The sequence below is a fragment of the Eucalyptus grandis genome, chromosome 11, assembly GCF_016545825.1.
Source record: "Eucalyptus grandis isolate ANBG69807.140 chromosome 11, ASM1654582v1, whole genome shotgun sequence".
Lineage (NCBI taxonomy): Eukaryota > Viridiplantae > Streptophyta > Magnoliopsida > Myrtales > Myrtaceae > Eucalyptus > Eucalyptus grandis.
This window is the reverse complement of record NC_052622.1, coordinates 724511-744712: the sequence shown is the minus strand read 5'-3', so window position 1 is coordinate 744712 and position 20202 is coordinate 724511. Positions and strand designations below refer to the sequence as shown.

At 41.7% G+C, this 20202-nt stretch overlaps 5 protein-coding genes across 13 annotated transcripts; 1 reads left to right on the top strand and 4 right to left on the bottom strand.

Annotated features, from left to right (window-relative positions):
- Nucleotides 1-1761: 1761 nt before the first annotated feature.
- Nucleotides 1762-3040, bottom strand: LOC104426946 (probable aquaporin TIP5-1). Its single transcript, XM_010040115.2, has 3 exons — nt 2902-3040; nt 2273-2523; nt 1762-2154 (listed from the first exon to the last, which is right to left on the bottom strand). Exons 1-3 carry the CDS (start codon nt 3038-3040, stop codon nt 1762-1764), a joined length of 783 nt encoding a protein of 260 aa, XP_010038417.1.
- Nucleotides 3041-5285: 2245 nt separating this feature from the next.
- On the bottom strand, nt 5286-9809 carry LOC104424349 (cell number regulator 6). Of its 3 annotated transcripts, none has more exons than XM_010036730.3 (5): nt 9633-9809; nt 9182-9361; nt 7387-7501; nt 6520-6785; nt 5286-5933 (listed from the first exon to the last, which is right to left on the bottom strand). In XM_010036730.3, the coding sequence occupies exons 2-5, from the start codon at nt 9287-9289 to the stop codon at nt 5706-5708; spliced, it is 717 nt and encodes a 238-aa protein (XP_010035032.1). In that variant the 5' UTR covers nt 9290-9361; nt 9633-9809; the 3' UTR covers nt 5286-5705. The 3 variants fall into 3 exon arrangements, with proteins under 3 accessions (XP_010035032.1, XP_010035033.1, XP_010035034.1); XM_010036731.3 differs by having other exon boundaries at nt 9741-9806; XM_010036732.3 differs by having other exon boundaries at nt 9622-9799.
- Nucleotides 9810-11983: 2174 nt separating this feature from the next.
- On the bottom strand, nt 11984-12463 carry LOC104426945 (RING-H2 finger protein ATL33). Its single transcript, XM_010040114.2, has one exon. It carries the CDS (start codon nt 12461-12463, stop codon nt 11984-11986), a length of 480 nt encoding a protein of 159 aa, XP_010038416.2.
- A 1027-nt stretch (nt 12464-13490) lies between these two features.
- Nucleotides 13491-14543, bottom strand: LOC104424348 (peroxisomal membrane protein 11-4). The gene has a single exon (XM_010036728.3). It carries the CDS (start codon nt 14375-14377, stop codon nt 13673-13675), a length of 705 nt encoding a protein of 234 aa, XP_010035030.1. The 5' UTR covers nt 14378-14543; the 3' UTR covers nt 13491-13672.
- Nucleotides 14544-15358: 815 nt separating this feature from the next.
- On the top strand, nt 15359-20057 carry LOC104426944 (luc7-like protein 3). 7 transcript variants are annotated; one of them, XR_005547702.1, is made up of 9 exons: nt 15359-15540; nt 15875-16003; nt 16619-16658; nt 17562-17637; nt 17709-17909; nt 18133-18345; nt 18425-18844; nt 18935-18995; nt 19083-20057. XR_005547702.1 is itself a non-coding variant. In XM_039304785.1 (8 exons), exons 1-7 carry the CDS (start codon nt 15498-15500, stop codon nt 18800-18802), a joined length of 1080 nt encoding a protein of 359 aa, XP_039160719.1. In that variant the 5' UTR covers nt 15359-15497; the 3' UTR covers nt 18803-18844; nt 18935-19980. The 7 variants fall into 7 exon arrangements, 2 of the variants coding, with proteins under 2 accessions (XP_039160719.1, XP_039160718.1); XR_005547701.1 differs by having other exon boundaries at nt 18425-18995; nt 19083-20049; XR_005547700.1 differs by having other exon boundaries at nt 18425-19230; nt 19446-19980.
- The last annotated feature ends 145 nt before the right edge of the window (nt 20058-20202 follow it).

Here is a 20202-nt window from a genome sequence, read left to right as displayed (position 1 = left end):
CAAGCTTCATGGTCCAGAAAATGCAGATGGTTGGGAAGCGTCGCTTCAAATCATGCAAACCGTCCTCGTCCAGTAGTGATTATGTTACCTGGATCTGAGCTTGAGAAGGTGACAGATAGTCTATGATAAAGCGACAGAGGAGGAGAGGTCCTACGTCTAGCACAGATGGCTGAGACAATATACCGTATTGAATTCATGACAGTGAAGGCACACGGGAGAACAGCCCACCGATTTTCCATCTGCTGATGATATACTCTCGCTCATGCTTTGTGATGTCCCGGGGGGGGAGGTTTCCAGCTACCTTCTGTAGAATGATCAACCACTTTGAGGTAAATTTGGGTAATTGGACTGATCTATTCGGGGAAATGTGTATGAAGAAAGGAATAAACGGATTGAAGCTGTAACTTATATTTTAGATTCAGGCGAACCCATATTATGTACTTCATAATTAATTGGGTTTCCTCTATTGGATTTATTCTAGCCTCTGTTATGGAGTTGGGGTACCCTTATCTTAATGAGCTTTCTTCTATTAATCTCATTCTAACCTATATTTTAGATTCGGGCAAGTAAGGTATGGGTGCATGATCCATTTTTGCCACCTCTAGTCTTACTAGGAGGACACTTTGCAAAATAAAGTAGCGTTCATTGACATCATTTTGGCTCAGTCTTTCTAATTCACCGCCTCTTATTGGTATATTAGATGGATTTGTATATTAATTTGGGAAATTTTCAATTCAGGTCAATAATGGCGTGACATGCAGAAAATTTAAAAGATACTTCCGTGTACATTATAAAAATTCCAAGGAGTTTTTTAAAATAAATATATTTAAAAATGCGTGTTTACTTTAAAATAATATATATATGTATATATATAATGATTATATAGAGGGATACTTATTAACTTATTTACTTAGATGATGAGATTGAGCTTAAAATACTAGGTTAAAAAAGAAGTGTAGAACTTATCCCATAGTTTTGGGTTAATTCAGTTCAACTGTTTGGGTTAAGGCTCCCGGAACTTGTCCCATAGTCTTGTTGCTTGGTACAATATTATTAATGGCGAGTAGATTGGACCATTAAAGTGGCTTTAATGGTCCCCATTAATTCGACAACAATGGCAGTGATGTGATGATGCCCCAAGTTATAAACCCTTGAGTGGTACGATGTTTGAATAATGTACGGGTGGACTTTTGATTTGTAGGTATATAGTGGTGCTAGGTAATCTCGACATATTTTTAAGACTTATAAAATGTATTGCATCTTCCTTTTGATGTTAGGATGACCAATATTAAATTAAAGAATGCGTATGCATATTAACTAAACTAATTTGATTTTCTTGTGTGGGGATGCCTGCAGATATTTTGTTATGTTGCATGTTTGAAAAAAGGTAGTAAAAACAAATAAGAATGAGAAAGGACACACGTTGCATGTGACATTCTAGGATGCGACATTAACGTTACACACGTTGCCAATGGTCCATATGTTCGACAGGTGCTGCAGGATGCGAAGGGGGGTCACGTAGCAATATCATGTCGTTGAAAAGAGACTGATGAAGCCCCTCCTGAGGCCCACCCCCAAATTCCAAGAACCATCTACACGTCCAAGCAAGGCTCAGGATCCATCACAACTCGTATAAACAACAACCAGGGAAGTCATGAACAGAGATTGGTCTTAATTTCGGTCTAAAAATCTAAAGGCAAAACACTAAACAAACACGCACACCAACTAGAGCATGATACATTTTGCTAATGCGACACGTCCTTAGACCCCAGATCCAGCCGACATCCCCCTACCGCTCGGATCTGCCGTCGCCGCCGGAGCAGCAAACGCTAGATTGTCGTAGAGGAGACCCGCCACCGCAGCTCCAATCAAAGGCCCGACCCAGTACACTGCCTGGTTCTTGAAGCTGCCCCCCACGAGAGCAGACCCGAAGGAGCACGCTGGATTCATGGAGCCACCCGAGAACGGCCCGGACGCCAGGACTCCGGCCCCCGCGGCGAACCCGATAATGATGGGCCCGATAGCTTCTAATTGACCGTGCCTTGGGTCTCCGGCAGCATAAATGGTGTACACCAGAGCAAACGTCAGGAACGCTTCGAGCATCGATGCTCCAAATCCTGTCATCTCTCCTGCAATTCTGAACGTTGGCACTGCCTGCAAATGCAAATTCTTGATCCTATTAAACATCAACTAACAAATTCTTCCCCGTATATTTCTGTAATTCGACATCTTGTTCAATGTCTTGAAAATGGTAATAGGAAAACTTTATTACCTGACCCGCTGTGGCGGCTTTCAAGAGGACAGAGGCCATGACAGCGGCCAGCATTTGGGCAATCCAGTAAAAGAGGGCCGTCGGGACACTGATGTGGCCTCCCACCGCCTTCCCGAAGGTCACCGCCGGATTCACATGCCCTCCCGATATGCTTGCTGATATGTACACTGCCGTCGCCAACGCCAGCGCGTTGCACATCGCCACCAGCACCAGACTCGATGGTTCAGTTGCCGCATCCGGCAACATCTTCCCTGTGAACGTAATTTTATAGCCTTTATGGGTCACTATCGCCATGCACAATCTGTCTAATTAGTGCAGAAAACAAAGCCTTGAAAGAGTCAACTAGCATTCAGTATTCACCAATCCGTCTGGTTACTTCTACACTACTTTTTAACTAAATTCTTGCATCGTCATCTTCACTACTTTCCAACTTATTACAATGGATGCCTTCAGGCAAACTTCAGAACGTCTTCTCTCGGTGTACATATCAAATCTTGAGTTATCCGAGAGCGAAGATGATCATCATAATCATAATCATAATCATAATCATAATCATGTTTAAATTGGACACATTCACGTGGAAATAGATAGCATATGTTGCATTTGACGATATGGAGTGTGAGACTCACGGGAAGACATGGCGGATCCGACGACGGCAAGCACATAAAAGAATGTGGAGATGAACTCGGCGAGATACGATCTGAAAGCGTTCGCAGTGACCGATTCTCCAAAGCGTGACGCGAGAGCAGTCGGCGCCATTCCCCTCATGGATCGATCGATTGACAACCCGACTTGTGAAAGTTCTAAACCGTCGAATCAGTCTCTTGTCTAATTGTAACAGAGGTTCCACCACGACAGATGAGTAAGTCTGATGTGTTTCGAGCCTTTTAATGTCGATTGAGGAAGGGAGAATGATCCTTTGTACAAGTGCAGTTTGGGTTGCAACCGCTCGCGGCAATGCATTTTTGAAAAAATGTTAACTGCCATGGACGTGGCGCAATGAGGCCGCGACATGTGGATGGTGTTCTCTAAAATACCAGTAATGCCCCTCGGATCTAAGCGGCTTCTTTTTCACAAGCATGTTGCTTTCGACCAACTTTGACCGGTGCAAGTGCGACGGGCGCTGAAATCTTTTTTTTTTTTTTTTTTTTTTTTCGCATGGGCTTCGAACCTTGGCCTCCTCGGTGGAGGACAAATGATCTACCATCCACGCTGCAACGGCCGATGATCGCTGAAATCTTTTTATTGCTATGCAATAATCTAGTCATATTGCGAGTGGCGATTTCATGTGGCTAATCACGTCCATCATCTACAACAAGTGACCTGCTGTATGACCAATCTTATTGGTAATAATAATTTTTTTGTTAGTCTGATTGCGGGCTTCACTTCAGGTAAGGCCTAATCGACGTATCCGAAAACCCGTGTCCACCTTTCATACTTGTAGTATTTCTGGTAAAATGCTGATCCACTTTCTAGAGCCTTCTAGGATGAAGATTTGCTATAGGAGTCCAGAAGTATCTTACAAAAATATATAACACTTGGGCGGCGGTGGAGTTGTGTAGAACAACTCGCAGAAAAATGTCCGCCCTAGGTTGAGAAGTCCTATCTACATAAAATCCATAATATAAAGATGCTCTCTTTCCTCCTCACCTCTATCTATTGTAAAACCATCTCTATGGATTAAATTATATCTCCTATTCCATGAAAACTTGAATCTATATACCTTATCCTACTTTCACAATTAAACCAACTCTAAATTTTTTTAACAATTTTCAACTCTCAAACCCTAAGTCTAAACTACCAATAAAATATGAACTCAAATTATAAAAGCTCAAACCTAAGTCTAAAGTACTAATAAAATATGAACTCAAATTATAAAAGCTCTATGATGGCTCAAAGGCAGGGCTGTGGGCGGCTCTAGATCTCTACCTACTCGTCTGGCTGGGAGCAGGATAGTGAATGAAGAAAATTGCTACCGTAGCCACCACTTTTTTATTAGAACAAACAAAACCTCATGGAAATTACAATATAAAAATGTCAGATATCATCTCATACCACAATAAATTTTGAAAAAATCAAATCAATCCTGGTTAAAACTAAAAGAACTTCCCTTTTTGTTAGCTTCTTCTTTGAGGACATTAAGAAGTCCCTCTTCATGGCCACCGCTATATCATCATTGTACGATACATGTCTCAATCCATCATCACTCCCGTCGCTCTCATAGAATATATCTTTGATATCACAAGATGCGGTTTGATGAATTGTACTCATCAAGTCTCTGTGCGGAGACGGCAATGACAAACTAATAGACCCGCTGCTTTTACATTGCTCTTTCCCTCCCCTTGTGCTACAGTTGAATAGAGAAAGCACTTTCAATATATTGGACTGAATATGTCAACTTTATTTTCTTTTATATTAAGCCAGTCATGTGTATAGATGTGTCGTTATCTTATATTGGATTGTGGTTATCTAATGGAAATCTAGAGTTGAATTATTAGCTGCATTTGAAATCCTCGTTTTCTTTGGATAACCTCTTTCTTTAATTTATCCTTTTCTTTTTTGCTAGTTCGTGGAGGGTGGAGAAATGTAAATTCTAGAAAGTAATAGACAAGAACTAAACCAAGTCTGTCTCCCGGCTCTAAATTTGATTGCATATGCTTCAAAAGGGTGTTTGCTAAAGGTGAGAACATGCTTGGCATAAAGCAAAGCTCTTCATATAACGATGTGGCTTCCATAGCTTCCTATTGTAAAACAGAAAAAGCAGACGAAGATGCTTTAATTTTAAGTTTTGACGAGATTTAAAAGATCTGGCAACGCAGAGTATATTATCTTCATTGTAGCTACACATTTCATCAAACCATCGCGTACTAGAGCCACTTGCTCATTAAATTTCAATGGACTCGCGCGATGTTATGTATATATTGAGCTTTCCAAGTACAAGAGAAGACAATTCACCAGTCGATCCACACATAAATGGAATGGAATGGAGAGAGCAGGGTGCTGTGTGTTGTCATACTTTCAAGCACGAGCAGGAGAAGGTTTAATCAATATAATGTTATACAAGACTTGTCAATCCAATCCCAAGTTATCAAGATTCTATTTCTTTCCTGGTACTTACGGATACGCTAGAATATATGTATACCTACTGTTGTGGTACTCACGGAGAGAGCAGGGCGCTCTAAGTTCTGCCTCAGACTAATTGAGCAGAGACTCCTCTTACATGAATCTAGATGTGCAACGAAGTTTCAAAATGATTTAATCTGCGTATAGATGTATAAATGGTCCCATTTGCACCACAAGGCCACATAGAATCCTAAATCAAAGTCATCAAAATCTTAAACAAATACAAAAGAAGATCGCCAACAAATATGCCACCAAATAGACGCCCGCCGGTGATTATTCACATTCTCTCCGTATGTAGAGATTTAAGTTGCTATAAAGCCTGCATTTCCAACTTTGTGTGCTCACCGTTGTCTGCGGAAGGTGGTGCAGAGTCCTGGGCTTCACTCGCAGAGTTCATCTCCTGAACAGGGGGAGGATTTACAATAGTCATTGGCATGACGACATTTTCTGAGAGCCGACCTTTCATCTCCCTGTGCTCCTGACACAGAGCACACCAGTGCATGCAGCAATGCACCAAGCATGGATCACACGGGGAATTCTGCAGTCGTTAGTACCGAGGAGGAAATGGAAAGAGTCAGACAAATGGACTAGAACTTGCACGTTAAAGTAAATAAATGCATTAAAAAAAAAAAATCCACATGTTTTAAGAAAAATGGTCAAATACTTTACTAGTCAAGCTTGTCTAGCCTGCAAGAGAAACTACGTCATGAAAAGGTTCTTGGCATCATTCAAGAAAGAAACCTTGCTTAACAAGTAAACTATCTAACAGCATATCTTTTGGAGACTCCCACAAGCCCTTTTTAAAAGTAAATAATTAGCAACTTTCTTTGACATGTCCAAAGCATAAGACATCACACACCTCTTACATTATGTATTCGTCATTCACAGAAAATCAAGATTCTATCCTCCAGAGAGTAAACAGCAATTATTTGCTACAGAATATATATGCCAACAGGTATTTGTGATCAGTACAAAGTGAAACAACTCCAGTAATAGCTGCAAATATTTTCCAGTATGCAGTTAAATGTTCAGTGGCAGACAATTCTTGAGTCCACATTGTTCACTGAATAAAGCTGTTCACTGAATAAAGTGAGATAAAAGCACACGGAAAAAGCTTGAAGTACCTTCAGATGATATTTCTTCTGCAGTGATTGGCGAACAAGGCCAGTGTAAATGCCACACATCCACCAGGCAAATATTAAGCCCTCCCCGATGAGAAATGATGTATGAGGGTCAATGCCATTGAAGGCCGCTGTAGCTGCTGCTAGTGCAATGCCACCTTCCACGAAAATGGCATGACAGATGCATGGAGTAGTCCAAGGAGTGTCCTCTCTCAAGCTCTCAACATTGCGACCAAACAGGACACAAGGGCAAAATAGTCCAGTCCAGCCTGCATTGGAACTCATACGATAAGCTTTTCCTTAAGCAGCCCAGAATGTGATGTGAGACAATCTGAAGAATAATCTAAGACAAGGCACAAATGAATAAGCAAAGTACAGTAAAATGCCAGAGCGGACCAGCAGTATGTTGAGACCTATCTGACTAAACCATCCAACATTAATGCTTACTTCACAGTTCACAGGCTTACGCTGCTGCTCATTTAACTCAACTGTCCAAACACAAGCCAATTTCTGGTGGACTTAATTGAAATTTGACAGTCTCTTCCCACATTTCCTCAATTCGTTCACAAAGCCAAAAGGAAATCCCATTAATGATACCAGCTCAGTCCTAAAAGTAATTCAGATGCTTCAATAATGGGCTCATGCATTTTGCGCCATTGTTGGATATTCGTAAAACACATACAGCAAAGGGCAAAGGCAATTTTGTTACCAAGACTATGTGAACACCATCCATTCCTACTTACAAATTGTTTTAGATCTTACCCTCAAATCTACAGATGGCTAGCATGTTTGGAAAGAGAGACAACAAGATTCTCCATTATCCACCCACTAGAAAACATAATGCAAAAGTTTAGTAGTCCTGAAACTTACAACTTTGACTGTCTTCGGCACAACCAAAAATTCCAGTTGTCCAATTTTCATCTGCAGGAGGCTCAAAGCTTTCAGGAAGAGGTTGTCCACACTCATGACATTTGCGACCTTCCAACTGCACCAGTACAACGAGTTTAGCATATGTCTACCTGGCCATTTATTCCTTGACCTATCTAAGGCTTAAGGAAAGATTGCCAACATCGGCATCGCATAAGCATCCATGAATGCCAGCATGCACCTTCCATATCCAACGCACCAATCAGAATAATCAAAAAAAGGAAGCTCTATACTCAAGACAAGAAATTTAATATTTTAGAAATCCCTGGACAATTACTTAGTCCCATGACAAGATTTGCTTCCTCACATTTTAATATTTTAGAAATTCCTGAAACAAGAAGACAACTTGACAGACAGGAAAGCTCAAACATTGAAATTCAATGGCTCGGTATAAATCAAGAACTCAAACAGAAGTCGCTTAAATCTAATCCTCAAAAAGATCTTCAAATTTATTTGAGTCTGCTGACAGCAAGTCCCTCCAACTGCAGCTTCAGACAACTGCCAAAGTCACAAGCTTTTTTCCAAAATGTATCCAATCAGATTTGTAGAAAAGTTCTCTAGAGAAGGCATGATTGGTTTTACCTTATCGCTGAGACAAGCAGAAAATGAAGCATGGACAGATAATTGCTTCAGGAAGAGGTTTAAATCTCGGCAACATAAATCAGGTTCATTGTCCTTAATTTAGAACCCAAGAATAATTTCACAGGATGAGCAACCGATAACCTATCACCAGACTCTAGTTTTCTATGGATGTTACCCTTAATTCTAATTAATACAGTCAAATTATCGCATATATAGCATAATCCAGAGAAGAAGCCAGACTAGAGAAAACAGTCACAAACCATAGAAAACATAAGGATAGCGAGATAAAGACCTCCAGATGTTCAGAAGGAACATAGACAAACGATTCGATCTTAAAATCCATTATATAATGGTTGAAGAGCCCAAAATAATGCGAATCAAACAATTAACCTGGTAGAATTTGCTAAATGCTGGGTATAAAGTACATATCATGTATTCCAGTCTTATCACATGAGTTGCGAATGTTTATGGACCTCAAAGTCAATGCTCAATACAAAAGCCACTAATTATAGAGCCATAGTTATTTAGCTGTGAAACTAATCAATTGGTCATCTAAAATATCCAGAAATCACGTAAAGTCAGGATGGTCCAACAAATTATGTAAATGTTTAACTGCAAACATGCACCCCCAATTTAAACACATTCACAGCAATTCTTTTCCATCCCTAGTATACCAAAAGTTCATACCTATATATACAATTTACCAAATAAATAAAAAAGACTTATCTATTTCTAAGAAAAAAGGAAAAAGGAAATTCTGTTTTGATGAATCGAACGTAGAGATATTGATAACACACAAAGATTAAGGGTATTTCATAATTAATCAGTTGAGCACTGGCTCATAGACCACCTAAAAGGAAAATTCATTAGTTGGTCCATAACCTTACATAAGAAATCCAAAGGGATTCCATGTAAATGAAAAAGAGCTGAAATTTAGAACAGATTGAACAGGGTGATGACTAAGAGGAATTACTGAATAACTTAGTAAAATCGATATACCACCAACCAAACCTCATTCGCGGCAACTCTCTTTTCCACAGCCAGGTTACTTAATCCACACCCTTCAGTTACATTTATATATCCACACCATTTCCACAATATTCTGGGGAAACAAAGAAAGGCGTAGCAAAGACAATCGAGACAGAAGAGCACAAACCTGCGGAACCTCAATAGGCAGGTTAAGCTCTCCAGGCTTTATATCCTCCAAAGGCGCCTGGTCCTTCGTTAGCTTCACGTAGCGCGATTGCCCTGACCCCTCCGCCATCGCCTTCGCGAAAATGCAATCTATCGCCCCGGGATCACTTCAGACAAACCGCGAAACCACCAGATCCAGCAGCTGGCAATATCAGAGACAGGAAATCACACGACGCGACGACGAAACTAAACGAATCGAAACAAGCGAAACGCTCCCCACATCAGTAGGGTGGCCACAAACGATACGCGTTTGACCGTATTCACACGAACTACGAATCAGCATCCCGCAAAGAACTCAGATCTTCGTTTAGACTACAAAAATCTCAGGACACGAAACCTAAACCCAAGCTTCGAAAGCAAAAACCATTCGAAAACGAAGTAAAAAAACTTGAAAAAACCCACGAAATTCGCACCGTCCTGCAGCAATTCCTTGAAGACCGGACGAGGATAATCAAACGGAAAGCAACGGATTTCACTTGTCGGAACGATCTGCGGCTATTTTAGAGAGGAAATTCACTGACCATCGACGACTTCGAGAAACTCTTGAAACCTTGGCAGTTACGTTGTTACCGAAACAACTCTGGTTTGTTTCCGAGAGTCAATGGGAACTCTTTGGAATAGAGGCTGCTCGAGACGTCCGTGGGCCTGGGCCTGATCCTGGGCCTCGGTGCTATGTCCAGCGGCTTTGGGCCACGCCTGCTCCTAGTTCAAGTAAGCCCACGTGCGAAAACGGGGAAAAAGCTAACGACCAAGAGAAATGCTGGAGCGTTTAATTCGATATTTACGAAATACTGAAACTATCCTCCCAAAAACCTACTCTCACCAATTCTTTAGTTTTTTCGGTTTTTCCCCCTCCTCGTAATTGCTTATTTTCTTTATGCAAGAGAAGCTGATGAGACAAAAACTGGTTGGCGAAGGGCGAAAGTATTGCATGACCTTGGGTGACTTTTGGCAAGGGTTGCAAGACAGCCCTCGCATGAGTTTTGTGACCCTCACTAAGGGTCGCTTGAGGTAATGTGATCTCAACCAGCGGCTAAAGGCACAAACTTTGGCTTATCGACCACTATAAGCCTTTGCCGAAATTAGCAAAGGGTTTGAGTTCGTTTTAATATATACATAAGAGCCAAAACCCATTACAAAAGGTTTATTTGCCGAACAACACTTGAACCAAACTTCCTGTGCAAGATTTTTATCAAACACAACTTGCATTTCTTCAAAGGGTTTTAGCTTTTAGCATTTGCATTATAGTTAAAACTTATTTGCAAAATTGAACCAAATCCATTATAAGTTTTTGGATTATGTAGGGAAAGAATTTAAATTCTTATGGACATGAGATATTTAAATAGTAATATAGGATTAATGATTTGCGTGAGGGATTATTCGGTTGCAACTTGGAGATTACTAGTGTATTTATATGGTTATCTTTCATCTCGTTTCAATCATGAATAATATCAGATTTTTTTTTATATTTTTAATTAAATTTCGAGGTTTAACAAGATTTGAGTTTGATGGAGATATTAAACAATCCCTCTAATTTCAAAATCCTAACTACCCAATGGTGAGGTTTCACTAAATAAGCTTGCACTTTCCAGCCCAAGTGTTTTGTTTTTCTTTACTCAATAAATTTTCTCTCTCAAAACTGAAGTGTGCGATTCACAAGTCTTACTAGCATCTAATCAATTTTTTTTTTTACATCACAAATCCAATGAAAATTGGACAAGTAGAATTTTTGTTGTGCCGAAACAGCGCAAGAATATGAAGGATCCTCATCCTTTTTCCATAATTTCTCAAAGACTAAGCAGAAAATCAAATCAAAGATAAGAAACTTGGCTTGTGTTCTGTCAACTACAATCAGGTCATAAAACATTAAAGAGGACGTTCAATGACCACTTGAGAAAATCTGAAACCCGTTAAAGTTGCACGAAAAACAGCTCGATTTCGATTTCGATTTCCATTTCGAGAGTCAACTCAGTGGGAGCAGTTGAACACGGGTTTGACTTTCGAGCCGCTCGCAGCTTTTGACTTGAGTGGAGATGAACAAAATGACGGGACGACTGCTGAGGATGGGCCTGGTCCTGAGCCTGGGCAGGGGGCTACGTGGTGTGCGCCACAACCGCTTCACGTAGACCGCTTAGTTTTTCTCCAGACTAGTAAAAAGGTCATTTAAAAATCTAACAACGAAGTGAAAGTAAAGATTCAAATTATCTAGGAAAAGAATTCTGAAAAGTCATCAATGGGGAAAATTCAAATTAAATCTAGGATTTATGGAGTACGTAAGGGATGATGAAATTATTCAGTTGTAATATGGAAATTGATAAGATTGTCATGTGGTTATCTCAACAGCGGAATCTTTTTTGGATTGTGATTGAACTCCATCTGCATTTGCTTGTTAATATGGAGAGATATTAATCATTATCCCTAATTTCAAAGTCTTTACTGTTTAATCTTGAAAACGAAAAAAAGAAAAAAAAGAAACTTGCACTTTGCAATCCCTATTTTCCACAGTTCCCTATCTCAATAAGGTGCACGATTTGATCTCAAAAGCAAAGGATGCGAGCCAGAAATCTTGCCAGGATTCAATCGTGCCTGTAAAAGAACATTAAAACGGTGACGTACACAATCGGTCTGACGGAGTATCAGTTGGGAAGCAGAGAGATTTATCTGATCTAATCCAGGGGATCATCTGCAAAACTAAACATGTAACTAAAGTAAAAGAATACGACCTTCACAAACACAAAGCTCGAACCTTGAGTCGCAAATTGGGTTAGATTGTCGGCGTGATCCGAACCGTTGCACGACAAATCGGGCACCGTCTATGGTCCAAGAGCCAGCGATTCACACAAGCCCTGTGGTAAGCCTGCTCGCAACACGTTAGCCTTAGGCATGCTTCTCCGTCCTCAAATTCCTCGAGGCAAACCACGCATTCGGCGCGCTCGGCTTCGCCTCCGTCGCTCCTGTAGACATCGATCCTCATCAGCGCTTCGCGCCTCGACGGAGGATCGCCGCAGGGCCTCCCGAGAAGCGGCAATGTTCCGGCCTCCAGGTCGTCGAACGGAGGGCCAAAGTCGTCAACACATACGTAACAAAGTACGTACACGAACAGCACGAAGAAGACGACGGGTATGACATAGTAGAGGAGGCCTTCGAGAATGGACTTGATCGGTGGAGAATCTATGGAAGAGGCGAGGTCGGAAAGAGCCGAAAAGAAAGCGCCGGCGTTGAAAGAAAAGGCAGGATTGGCCATGGTTCGATCCCTTCGATTTCGGTGTGTAGAAGGTTGGTGTAAACAATGTGTTGTGATGTGGCCATAGAGATGTGTCCATCGTTCGAATCGAAATTCTAATCCTACTAGGTCTACACTTGCTAATTCGAATTTGGTTGAGATTGAGGATTTAGCATCTGACCAGATAACATGAAAAAGTTGATCTTCACATACAATAGAGATACTCACATTATCTTTTAGCGGATTGTCTCTTTATTATCTCTATCTTTATCTTTGCTAAAAAGGAAAGAACTTCAATAAAGACATTTCAACCTCAAAATTTTATGAAAAGATCCATTAAATGCCCATCTTTTGTTACATTATATTATAGCAATTTAGATAAATGCCCCGTGTATACTTTACTTTCCACCGTTATATTGTTAACCAGACATGTAAAATTATTGAATTCTGGCTGTCCTGCCCTAATTTGCATTTTTAAAAATTTATCTATTTTTGCACACGCTTATAACTTTTTCCCACACTCACGCGTGCTTTGCTAGTATTTTGCAAAACAAATCTAAGACATTTTTCGACCCTAGCTTTTGCCCAAGTATTTCAAGAAGCCTTTCGACAAATGAGATGCATAATGCACGGTGATAGTTTGAATCAACCATGGACGACATGGTAAGGAGCACTTTTCTTTCGGTCGAAATACAAACAATGATTTACCGGAAGAAAAAACTCGTTGAATGCTTGCAAAATCAAGCTGTCGTCTTAATCAAGCGAATGCTTTTTTAGACAAAATCCTAACATATGATATGAGAAATAGTTTGAACACGCCACAAAGAATCATCCACCGCAAGTGCAATATTGCCATGAACAAAACCAAAAACAAAATGGACATGCAAAACAAAGTCATTTACATTTCCCGTTCACCTCTTTTTTTCTTTTTTTCTTTTTATCAAAATAGAAACAATGATTTACCAAGAGAAAAAACTCATTAAATGTTTGTAAAATCAAGCTGTTGTGAGTGGATATTTTTGAGATAAAATCCCAGTATACGACGACAGAAATAATTGGAACATGCCACAAAAAAATCATCCACCACAAGTGCAATGTTGCCATGAACAAAACCAAAATCGAGGTGCACATGCAAAACAAAGTCATTTCTCATTTCCCATTTAACTCCTCTTTTTTTTTTTTTTTTTTTTGGTTGCTTTGTGCAATAGTAAGTATCAACAATCCTTTCAATTACGAGGGCCAGTTCCGATACCAGCCGGCCCATGCAGACACGAGTCCACTGATGCCGAGCGTGACCGTGTGGTTGCAGAACGGGTTCGGCTCAATATCCGCCACCGCAATCACCAGGTCCGCCAGGTTCGCAGCCACCGCCATCAGCCGCATCACTCTATCCGCTCTTATCTTCGCGACCCGCTCCTTCGCTCCGTCGTCGTCCTCGTCGTCGTCCTTCGCTTCCTTCTCTCTCGCCTTCCTCCTGAGCTCCCTCTCCGCCTTCAACCCTTCCTTCAGCATGATGAAGTCCATAATGATGAAAAATATGTACCCGAACGACTCCCCGAACGCCGACACGAAGCTCATCCTCCGCGCGAGCGCTGCGTCCAGCATCCCAATCCTCGACAGCCACAGGATGTGGTCGAAGAAGAAGTAGATCATCTCCCCCGCATTGGCCAACACCCCCAGGAGCCGGAACGCCGGGGTTGGGCCAGGGGACCGGCGGAGGGCGTTGAACCCCGTGAGGAACCGGCCCGTGCGGAAAGCCTTGCGGCTCAGGCCCGAGGCGACCTCCCAGTTCTTGGCGCGCTGGGCGACGTCGGGGTGCGCGGACTCGGCATGCCAGTGGACGAGCTTGGAGACGTATTGGAAGGTCTTGACGAGCTTATCGATGCCGTCTCGCTTGGCGAGGAAGATGACCAGCTTGTCGACCGAGTCGTTCATGGTGCGGGCGGCCGGAGATGGATGTGGACGGCGAGGCGATGTTGAACTTGAAGTGGGAGTGCGGGAGTTTAAGGTACGTGCGCTTGCACGATGCTGGCTGGTCGCGCGGAGGGAGGGGGAATATAAAAGCAGAGGGAGAGCCACAGGTTTTGGTCCTTTTCCGGATAACCTTTTCGAGAACGAGGTGTTGTTCTGGTTGGACCTGGTTGTTTTGCACCTTAGAGCCAATAATTTCTTTTTTTTTGGATATATACAATATTAATACATTTCCAATTTTTTCTCAGATGTCGGCTTCCCTACAGCCGAATTTTTTCTCAAATGACTAATATCTGGACTTTTGCCTCATGCACAATATGGTCCATAAACTTTAGTTTAATATTCATTTTGGTCCCTGAATTTTTAATTTGTTAATATCGGCCGCTAGTGAGGTGACCCTTACCCAAATCTGGTGAGGGCCGACTTCACCAATGGCCATGAGGATGGCTCTCACCAAATTAGGCAATGACTAGCCTTGTCTAACTCTCTCCAAGTATGCCTTTAATTAGCTGGAAAGTCAAGCCCTTTTTTGAAATAGACATAACCACTCCATGTCATTTTAGGTCTTTATTTGAAAGAAAAATTCATTTTATATTCTTATTTAAGAAAATAAATACACTTCGAGTCTTTACTTGGAATTTTCCCTCATTTTCCCATTTCCCCACCGGCATGACTAAAATCTTGTGGGGATCGCGATTGTGGTTGTTGTAAAGTTTCACGGGCCGAGCTTCCCAAAGGCCTAACCCCTCGCAAACTCGACAAATCTCGCTACGAATTTCCCATGTCACGGTCCAGCCCGGACAAGACTCTCTGGGCCCGGATTAGAGGTCGGGCTTGGCCCACGCCGAAAGCTCGACCAGAATCCGGACCCGACCTCGCTCCTCCCCACTCGTCGCTAGGTATTTTCTCTATTATTCTCCTCAGCGCGTGTATTCACTTTCCAAATAAATCATCCTTCCTTCTCTCAGGGAAGAATCAATACTCCATAGCCAGCCACACCGTCGCAGCTCGAAAAGCTCTCTCTGTTCTCTCCTCTCCTCTCCTCTCCTCTCGTCTCCTTCGGGTCCGTCGCAATTCCCCAGCGATGGACGCGCAGCGAGCTTTGCTGGACGAGCTCATGGGCTCAGGTACTCTCTCTCCCTGTTCCGCTTCCGGTACGGTCGTTCCGGGCGGTGAAACACCATCGTCGCCATTGCCGATCGAGCTCTGGAATCTGATGTTTCGTTTTATCGCCTGGTTCCGTCATCGTGTCGAGTGGGGCGTATCGAGAGTCGGTTTTGGATTAGCCGTCGGTCGGTTGATTGGACTCCGAGGCTCGTTGGCTGTGAATTTTAATGTTCGATTTAGGTTTTCCTGTCGTGCTATATGGGGACTGGTCAATTTAGGGGTTTGTGCGTTTGTATCTGCCGTTGGAATTGTTGATTGAGCCCTAAGATCTTTTGTTTGGTGGATGATTTTCAGCTCGGAATTTGACTGAGGAAGAGAGGAGGGGTTACAAGGAGATCAAGTGGGACGACAAGGAGGTTTGCGCTTTCTACATGGTGCGGTTCTGCCCGCATGATCTCTTCGTCAACACTCGGAGCGACCTCGGTGTGCTACTGCCTGAATTTGCTCTCTGTTTTCGGTCTTTCTGGGTCTTTGCTTGTCAGTTGTCATGGCTAGGCAATGGTCTTAGATGCAAATTTTGTGATTCATTTGTTTCTGTAAAGTTCTCTTTGACCGACTCTGGAAGACGGTTTAACTTTCTTGCCGTTTTCAGTTTTGAAGAGTCTGTGCTTTTGTTGTTATATAAGCTCCGTTCCTGCACGAGTCATTGATGGTTTGTTTAGAATAAGCAGTATACAAGTTTTGGTGGGAGAATTTTATGGGAACGTGATCATTGTTGGAGCCATTGTGCTCAATGTTGGTGTAATTTTCGCACGTACTTCTCAGGCCTAAATTGCATGAGAAGTGGGGAAATTCATATCCAAAATAATGGGTGTGCCATTGTGTAGTGTGGTTTCTGGAGACAACGCACATCTTAGTTTCAGATATGTTTACCCTTTTGGTGCTTGTTTCTAATTCTCAGCTACAGGTGGTGATATGAGAAATTGCAAATTAACGATTTCTTTTGCTACAATCTGTTTTAGTAACAAATCATGGTTGATATGTGTGTTGAGTGCCATTGTTTTGCCCACTCATGACCTCCATTTTTATCTCCTTCAGGACCATGCTCGAGAATTCATGATCTGAAGTTGAAAGAGAGGTGCGGGTTTGAGTAGAACAAATTCTTCTGATTTACTTTCCGCAGATTTAATTAATGACATTGCAGCAAATGCTACAAGAAAAGAGGAATTGGTATTGATTGCCTTAGTTGAGATTGTTCAGAGGCTATGCTTTTATTTCTCATGTGATTTCTTTTCTCCAAAGATCCTTAGTGCTGGGGTTACTGATTCACATCCAATAGGCTGATGCGTAATTGCTGAGGGTTATGAAAGTTTCTAAATGTAAACTCATTCACTTAAGTTATTGTTTGGCAATGGAAGCATGGTCTAAAACTTCTTTCATGATAGAGGCATAAGCCATGCTAAGTTTGGATTTCGCCCCCTCTTGAAGTTCTTGCTTTGGGAAAAGTAAGGCATGATTACATTCAATCAGTATTACTTGCATTTTGAAAGGCATTACTTACACCTGGACTTGGAATGCTGAATTCAGTCAAACATTTTTTTTCTTCTTTTTCTGGTTATAAATTCAGTCAAACGTAACCCAGTTCTTTTTGGTTATGTATAGGATGTACTCCCTTGCTTTGGTAGTTGCACTTTTTACCTCACAAACAAACTTTAGGATAGAATAACAAGTTCAAACGTGTATCCTTACCCTTAAGTGGCTCGTGCTTGAAATTTAAGCAAGGGTATATTGAGGATATAAGTCCGAAAGCATTTGCTTTACTGGGAAAGCAAATAACTCCCCTAGAACCTTGTGTCCTCATGTTTATGCTGTTACTATCAGAGAACGGAACAGTAAAGGGAGGGAGGGAGGGAGGGAGATGCATCCTGAATTATTGCATATGCTATTGTAGTTTGACCATTTTAGTGATTGTCACTTAAATAGCTACTACTTGTAATCTACTGTCATGCTTTATTGTAATCATCTTTTGTTTGAGCCTCAGCTTTGAGAAGTCTCCTAGACACGACGCCTATGTTGCTAAGTTTGAAGCAGAACTTTGCCAGTTCTGTGAGAAATTGGTAAGTCACCTGTTGTTTCCAACTGAGCATTCTCATATCTGTAATACTTATGTATAATTATTCTTATGCAGGTTTCTGATTTAGATAGAAGAGTTAGACGTGGGCGGGAACGCCTTGCTCAGGAGGTCGAACCTGCCCCTGCTCCGGCACTGTCGGCCGAGAAATCTGAACAACTATCTGTGCTGGAGGAGAAAATTAAGAACCTGCTCGAACAAGTAGAATCCCTTGGTGAAGCTGGAAAAGTTGACGAAGCTGAAGCACTCATGAGAAAGGTATCTGGACATACCTTGTTTCCATTATTACATGAAATTTCTGGTGTATGCCAAGAAAAGGTCCTTTTCTTTGTGTGGAAATAATGTTAATTTTCCAACAAAGACATTTCAAACAGTGGACACCCCATCTCAGCAATAGCTCTTCATTGAAAATATCATTTGATGTAAATATCATCTGGATTCACAGTATTAAATCAAAAGAATTGGTGAAACCCTTTCACAGGTGGAGCTGCTAAATGCTGAAAAGACATCCTTGACACAGCAACCTCAGAATGAGAAGCTTTTGATGCTTACACAGGAGAAAAAGATGGCTCTTTGCGAGATATGTGGTTCTTTCCTAGTGGCAAATGACGCAGCTGAAAGGATTCAATCTCATGTCACAGGGAAACAGCATGTGGGTTATGGTATGGTTCGGGATTTCATCACAGAGTATAAGGTATGATGGCTATTAAGAAGGCTTCTGATGCAAGCAGAGCTTTATTTCGCTGATTAATCAAAGTTTGTTGCTCTTCCAGACTGCTAAGGAGAATAAAAGGGAAGAGGAAAGGCTAGCTAGGGAGAAAGAAGCTGAAGAGAGGAGGAAGCAAAGGGAAAAGGAGCAGGAGAGTAGAAGAAGTGGATCGAGAGACAGGGATAGATATCGTGATGAGGAGCGGGACAGGGATCGGAGCAGAGACAGAGAGAGGGAACGGGATCGCTACCGGGAACGCGGTCGAGATCGTGACAGGTCACGAGAGAGGAGTGGTAGAGGTAGTTACGATGGAGGTAGGGGAATGGATTGGAGATCCAGGAGAGGTAGAGATGGTGCCAGGGATCGGTACCAAGACAGAAGTGGGTCTCGCTCCCCTGTCAGGCATGGTTACAGGGGTTCATCTAGAAGTCCTGATCACTGAAATCTGGAATATGTAGCTGAATGAAGCTCTAAACTTATTGAGGTAGATTTTTATCTCAGAGAGTATATCACCCTTGCTTAACTCTCCAGTAATTTCTTGTGGTTTGTAAAACTCCTTTTTCCTATCTCACAGCTTTGTTGAGAGTATTACGATCTCCATCTGATCAATGTAGTTAAAGGAGAACAGGGTTGAGGTAGGTAGCGTTCTGTTGTAACTCCCATTATTTTGTGTTTAGACTTTTGGTTGAACCAGCTTTCTTTCTTCTGATTACCTCTGAAAGGTTGATTCAGAGTCCCTGCCCTTTCCTTATAATTAAAGCAATTGACTGGTTGGGGGTCCTCTTTTTCCCAAGTATTTAAGAGGACAGGCTCTGAAAATGTATGAATGCAAATGCTGCAAGGGATATTGATTATTCCCTTGATCTTAAGGTAACCTTAAGCTCCTTTCTCACCAGTGCAGCATTTGGTGTATTCCCTTGTGTATAGCTTGACTGTTTCCTTTTTTCCTTCTCTACATTATTCATCACGTGATTCAGCCATTTTCTTAACTTATATATCCTTTTGATTTATTTGAGGTTGATGTGAGCTTCTTGAAGATGATTTCGAACTTAGGTTTCATCACCTTCTGATCATTTCGAATAAAGGCAGGTATATTTCACCCATAATCCTCCCATTGCCTCTAACCGCCTTAAGATTCTGTGTGGGGGAGTTCAAATGGCAGACAGATGTACGCATGTGAGCCATCGTATAGCTACGCCACGTTGTACGGAAGGTAACCTTTGTACAAATAGTTGCAATCTCTGGGATCTGGTCAATTTCACCTTGAAATTTTACAGAGTGATTTTGTAGCTTCTTTGCGGTCGCCCATTATGCAACTTTCTTAGGCAAGTGATGTTTGTTATGGATGGAAGCCGGTCCCTGGGCCACAGAATTTGCTAACTACGTAGTGCTAGACCAGAGGTAACTCATTATCATAACAGCCAAAATAGCATGTTTTAATTGTAGTCTGCAGGATAGTCACGTTATCAGTTATCCATCTCGATTCAGGGTACATGTTTCTCGCTGTGTCAGTAGGGTTCACGTGTTATAATGGTGGGTTCCATGCACAGGAACATTATTCGATTACTCCTGTCAAAATGTGTATTGAGAAAATATGAGAAATAAAGGACCAGTTTATCATATCAGCAGGCCTGGCTGTGTAAATATTTGAAAAGAAATTTCACCCTAAGATAGGGAATATTGGTGGAATTTGCCAATTATTTTGCTCCTTTCGCGCTTTTCTGGTCTTCCCATTATTCCACCCGAGATTTCAATGCTCCTTGGGTCGAAATCAGAGCTGACATATTTTGAGGATGAGGTTTATCCTTTTCCCGAACAAGTTCTGCTGGCACATGTAAAAAT